The 6,000-nt window shown below is 36.3% G+C and overlaps 1 protein-coding gene across 3 annotated transcripts in view; it reads right to left on the reverse strand.

The window, feature by feature from the left end:
- Positions 1-6,000, reverse strand: part of dnah5.L (dynein axonemal heavy chain 5 L homeolog) — a 236,480-nt gene that overhangs the window by 72,467 nt on the left and 158,013 nt on the right. For 2 of the 3 annotated variants that reach the window (XM_018267644.2, XM_018267646.2), the window contains exons 51-52: positions 4,588-4,783; positions 4,144-4,170 (exon numbers count right to left, since the gene is read on the reverse strand). In XM_018267644.2, coding sequence (XP_018123133.1) covers positions 4,144-4,170; positions 4,588-4,783 — 223 coding nt within the window. The remainder of the gene's footprint in view (positions 1-4,143; positions 4,171-4,587; positions 4,784-6,000) is intronic. The other variant, XM_018267645.2, reaches the window with a different exon arrangement.

Consider the following 6,000-nt stretch of genomic DNA (forward strand, 5'->3'; position numbering starts at 1 on the left):
GTTGGGAGTTTCCTTAAATGAGAAGGATCTAGGGGTCTTTGTAGATAGCACGTTGTCTAATTCTGGGCAGTGTCATTCTGTGGCTACTAAAGCAAATAAAGTTCTGTCTTGCATAAAAAGGGGCATTAACTCAAGGGATGAAAACATAATTATGCCTCTTTATAGGTCCCTGGTAAGGCCTCATCTGGAGTATGCAGTTCAGTTTTGGATTACAGTCCTTAAGAGGGATATAAATGAGCTGGAGAGAGTGCAGAGACGTGCAACTAAATTGGTTAGAGGGACGGAAGACTTAAATTATGAGGGTAGACTGTCAAGGTTGGGGTTGTTTTCTCTGGAAAAAAGGCGCTTGCGAGGGGACATGATTACACTTTACAAGTACATTAGAGGACATTATAGACAAATGGCAGGGGACCTTTTTACCCATAAAGTGGATCACCGTACCAGAGGCCACCCCTTTAGACTAGAATAAAAGAACTTTCATTTGAAGCAACGTAGGGGGTTCTTCACAGTCAGGACAGTGAGGTTGTGGAATGCACTGCCGGTTGATCTTGTGATGGCTGATTCAGTTAATGCCTTTAAGAATGGCTTGGATGATTTTTTGGACAGACATAATATCAAAGGCTATTCTGATACTAAGCTCTATAGTTAGTATAGGTATGGGTATATAGAATTTAATTAAAAGTAGGGATGGGTGTATGTATGGATGCTGGGTTTTCATTTGGAGGGGTTGAACTTGATGGACTTTGTCTTTTTTCAACCCAATTTAACTATGTTACTATGAATACCAAAGAACTCACTCATTCTGGGCCACAAGATAAAACTTATACTGTTTAAGGGGAAAAGCAATAAAATGGAAATAAATAAATAAATGAATATGTGTATTACCTCCTTAATTATTTAAGAAAATATTCAATGTTTTGTGTAATTTCTAAACCTTTTAAACTCAAACAGAAATAGAATTATGTGAAAAGGAAAATTGTACTAAACCTACCGTAGTTCTCAGTTGTACACCTAATTATGTTCCCCCCTAAATAATGTGACAGGCTCTGAATGGTTATATAATTGAAACCATAGAGCTGCATTCTTTGTTTAAAAAACATAAATATTCAACATATACCTTTTTCATAAATGCTTAAGTTAAGCTTTATCCCAAATAATGGGCTTGATTCAATTCAATGTGATATGGTACATTTTGTATTATAAGTGCACTTTTTTGTATGCCCACTATGTAATCCATTGCACTAAACACTTTTCGCATTAAGCAATATATATTTCCATTACCTATGTTCTCGCTAGCTAACGGCCCATTCAAAGTGCCAGTAACGCTTGCTTTTCGGAATTCAAGCAGAAACCGCTTACCAAGTGAAGTCTTTTGCATTATCTTCCAGTTTCCCTTATACCACCTTGAACTGGCATTTCGTGTCACGCAGGGACACTTAATCATAGGCCTATGATTAAGTGTCCCTGCGTGACACGGAACTCGACAGGCTCTATCCTTTTAGACGTAATGTAAAATAAAGAATTATATTTTTATATTGAATTTTCGACTCTTGGATTCTACTTTCAATGGATGTTCCAGAGTGGTGCCTGCCTGTTACTAAATGGCCGTAAACGACTCCACTATGCTGAAGGTCTGAGGCATGAGCACCCGGACCCAACGTGGAAAGCGGTAATCTTATCCAAATGATTAGATGGATTTTTGCTTTTCATGATTATTTGGTTTATTATACATGCACCTAAGTGTTTTAAAGGCAGTTACAACTATGCCAATGTAAATTTCATTAACAAAAGTAAAAGACTAGTGTTGTTGTTGTAAAAATTATATCCAGGTCACAGCTCCAAAATGTTGTGTATTCCGCAATATTATCCATAAGGATATGAAATGTAGATTCCACAATTTACCACAGTCAGGTAAATGATGCAACCAAGGTTCCCAGAGATTAAACGATTTATTGAGAATATCCAGCCCAGAGACAGCAAATGATAGTGTTTTTTTTTTTTTAAATGTTTGCACGGGTTATACTTCCTTCCTTCCTTCTCTCTCTTTCCTCCCTTCTCTGTCTTCAGATCAGCCAAAACCAGCTCCTTTGTTATACTGTTTCTATGCCATCGGCCAAAATGGGGAATGGTTCTGATTGGCTGATGACAAGTTTAAAAGGAAAACCAGCTAATTTATTTAGATGTTCTTTTTACCAATAACAACTGTACAAACAGTTCCTCTTTGAAATGTAAAAGACCCTCTCCAGAGGGAATGTCACCCACCTGTTTGCATATCAGTTAGGAAACTAACCGTCTTATCTTGCATTTTATTTCACTACAGCAGAGGTCCCCAACCTTTTTTACCCATGAGCCACATTCAAATGTAAAAAAAAGTTGGCGAGCAACACAAGTATGCAAAGATTTCTTGGGGGTATCAAATTTGGGCTGCTGTTGACTATTTGGTAGCCCCTATATGGTCTAGCAGCCTACAGGAGGTTCTGTTTGGCAGTCCACATGGTTTTATGCAACCAAATCTTGCCTTCAAGCCAGGAAGGCTTTGAGGCCACTGAGAGCAACATCCAAGGGGTTGGTGAGCAACATGTAACTCGCGAGCTACTGGTTGGGGATCACTGCACTACAGGGTGGGCTCCTTTGAAGTAGGCAGAAACTAGAGTTTGGGTCATAAAAACTCAGGATATCTACTATCTAACTGGGGGTTAATTACAATCCTTTGAAGTAGGCATGAACTAAGAAATGTGTGTACTGCTGTCATTGGTAAATGCTAGAGTTATCAATAGTAGGCACCATATATCGGGAAAGATATCTTATATTCATATATACATAGGTCTTACAACAACAACTAGTGCTACATCACTTTATTTCTTTTGGACCCTAGCAACCATCCAGTGTTTGAAACAGCAGACTGCAAATTGAATTGGAAAGGGCCTAACACAAACTCCAATTTTTATTCAGTTGCCAATAACACTATATTATTCAACCTCAAACGTAAATATATTTTGTCTTCTGGGTTATTGGTCACATTCTAAAGCTATGAAGACAAACCTTCAAAAATATATAGATGTGTTTAAAATATTAACATCTTGTAAGTTAACTAAAACATATCCACACAAATCCTAAATCAGCCTTTCAACAATTGTCATCACAAATCATTCTTAATAATTTCCATTTCAATGGCTCCCACTAATCCACTGTGTAAATGATTTAATCATCTCCAATTATTTGCATGACTGTTACCCCTTCATCTTTGCAAGTTGAATGTGCAAAAATTACTTAATTCTATATCACAATGAATTGAATTGGGTAAAATTGCACATTCATTTTAGAAGGTAAAGACATCTTGCATTTATCGAAAATTTATCGCAATGAATTGAATCAAACCCAATGTGGTTAAAGCAAGTAGTAGAAAATCATAAAAGGCTCTATTTATTACAATTAAAGAGGGGGACATAACTTTCATCACATTAGGCTGGGTCTATTGCTATCCCTGTGCCACAATTACTACAGCCAATTTTTTTTTAAAAAAGCATACTAAAAGGGCTTACAAAGAATTTAAAAAAATAATAAAATACTACAGGGTTCATTTATTATGTGCAGAGCAGGGTGCTAGCAACCAATCAGTTTATTATGATTATTGATACCAAAAGAACATATCTGCAAGAAGCTATAGTATTCATTTGTGTAGTAAGTAATACTATAGAATTAGTATTTACATACATTTATTCCAAAGAATGCTTAAAGCCTCTGCACCAGCAATAAGGATCTAAAGACAAGAATCCATGCTTCAAACTATTGCAAACCCAATTTATAAATCTAATTCTGGGATTGTATATGCTTATGACAAGGGGGGTGTATAATACATTTCTTGAAGATGTAGGTTAAAATCAATGGCTGGACATATTCCACCCAATCTGCATTGACCTTTAGATTCCAGAGCAATGTGGTAATAAGTGATGTCTGAGTTTTAGCAAATTTTGTTAATTTCCAAACAGCTGGCTTGATAAAATTGGGAAATGGCTTACACAAGCTTTATTGATAGAGCCTTTAATGATGCCTCTTAATGCATATCTACAGCTTTTTAGAGCTAAACGCAAACTTGTACGCAGACATTTCAATACCTTGTGACTAACCTTGCAATCCACTTACCTTTAATAGTCCTTTCCCCCTCCCGGCCTATTTAAAAATAAATGTTTTTTAATACATCAATTTTAAAATTTCGGGTACTCAAAAAGGAATCATATGAAATCAATATTGCTTTTCATGTACAGCTATAGGATCCCTTATAGAAAAACATTATCTACAGAGCTGTGAATTATGGGAAGGCCCATAATTTTCCTATATCTCTGTAATAATAGAACAGTACGTTGTACTTGATCCTAACTGAACTGCATGAATACATACAGTATAGGTATACAGTATATAACCTTACAATATTGTTATCCAAATTACAGAAAGATCCCTTAGTATGTAAACTCCAGGTCCCATGTATTCCAAATGATACTTGTGTCTTTTATCTTATAAGCAAGCATTATTTTGTTTAAACTACTAAACAAAATTAAAAGTCTTGCTTTCCCATTACAGTGTCTATACCTGTTGCTTCAGGAGCATCCCTCAAAAAGTCAACAAAGTAAGCATCTACTGCGAAGTCTGCTGGTTTTTGGGCTTGACAAAACTCGTCTTCCACTAGTTTAAGTTGTGTTTTATGAAACCATTCAACATCCTCAGCAGTTGTAAAACGATCAGCAATAACACGTTTGCATTCGTGTTTCCATAGCTTTATCAAGACCTGTAAAAAAAAAAAAAGTTGTATACTGCAAAGCAATTGATACAAAGGAATACAATAATGTCAAAAAAAGTAATTCATCCTACATTTTTAGTTCATTAGTTCATTCCTATAAAAATCATCATACCTATGATGTATAAAACATACAATGAACAATGGCAACTGTGAAGGGTTTTTATGTAAACGTAACTTCTAGATATTTTTTTAACTTGGGTCTTACGCTTCTTTACTTACAGTCATATGAAAAAGTTTTGGAACCCCTCTTAATTCTTTGGAGATTTGTGGTAGCAACTTCCTTTTAATATATAACATGACTTATGGAAACAGTAGTATTTCAGCAGTGACATCAAGTTTATTGGATTAACAGAAAAAATGCAATATGCATCATAACAAAATTAGACAGGTGCATAGATTTGGACACCCCAACAGAGATATTGCATCAATACTTAGTTGAGCCTCCTTTTGCAAATGTAACAGCCTCTAGACGCCTCCTATAGCATTTCATGAGTATCTGGATGGCAGTATTTTTGACCATTCATCCATACAAAATCTCTCCAGTTCAGTTAAATTTGATGACTGTCGAGTATGGACAGCCTGCTTCATATCAGCTCATAGATTTTCGATGATAATCAAGTCTGGGGACTGTGAGGGCCATTCCAGATTATTGTATTCTCCCTCTGCATAAATGCCTTTGTAGATTTCAGAGTGTGTTTAGGGTCATTGTCTTGTTGGAATATCCAACCCCTGCACAACTTCAACTTTGTGACTGATGCTTGAACATTATCCTGAAGAATTTGTTGATATTGGGTTGAATTCATCCGACCCTCGACTTTAACAAGGGCCTCAGTCCCTGAACTAGCCACAGAGCCCCACAGCATGATGGAACCTCCACAAAATTTGACAGTAGGTAGCAGGTGTTTTTATTGGACTGCGGTGTTCTCTTTCCTCCATGCAAAACACTTTTTGTTATGAACAAATAATTAAATTTTTGTTTCATCAGTCCAAAGCACTTTGTTCTAAAATGACTGTGGTTTGTCTAAATGAGCTTTTGCATACAACAAGTGACTGTTTGTGACGTGAGTGCAGAAAGGGCTTCTCATCACCCTTCCATTCAGATGTTCTTTGTGCAAATTGCGCTGAATTATAGAACGATGTACAGATACACCATCAAGAAGAAGCTCTTGCAGGCCTTTGGAGGTGATTTTTGGGTTTTCTGTAAC

The sequence above is a fragment of the Xenopus laevis genome, chromosome 6L (assembly GCF_017654675.1).
Source record: "Xenopus laevis strain J_2021 chromosome 6L, Xenopus_laevis_v10.1, whole genome shotgun sequence".
Taxonomy (NCBI): domain Eukaryota; kingdom Metazoa; phylum Chordata; class Amphibia; order Anura; family Pipidae; genus Xenopus; species Xenopus laevis.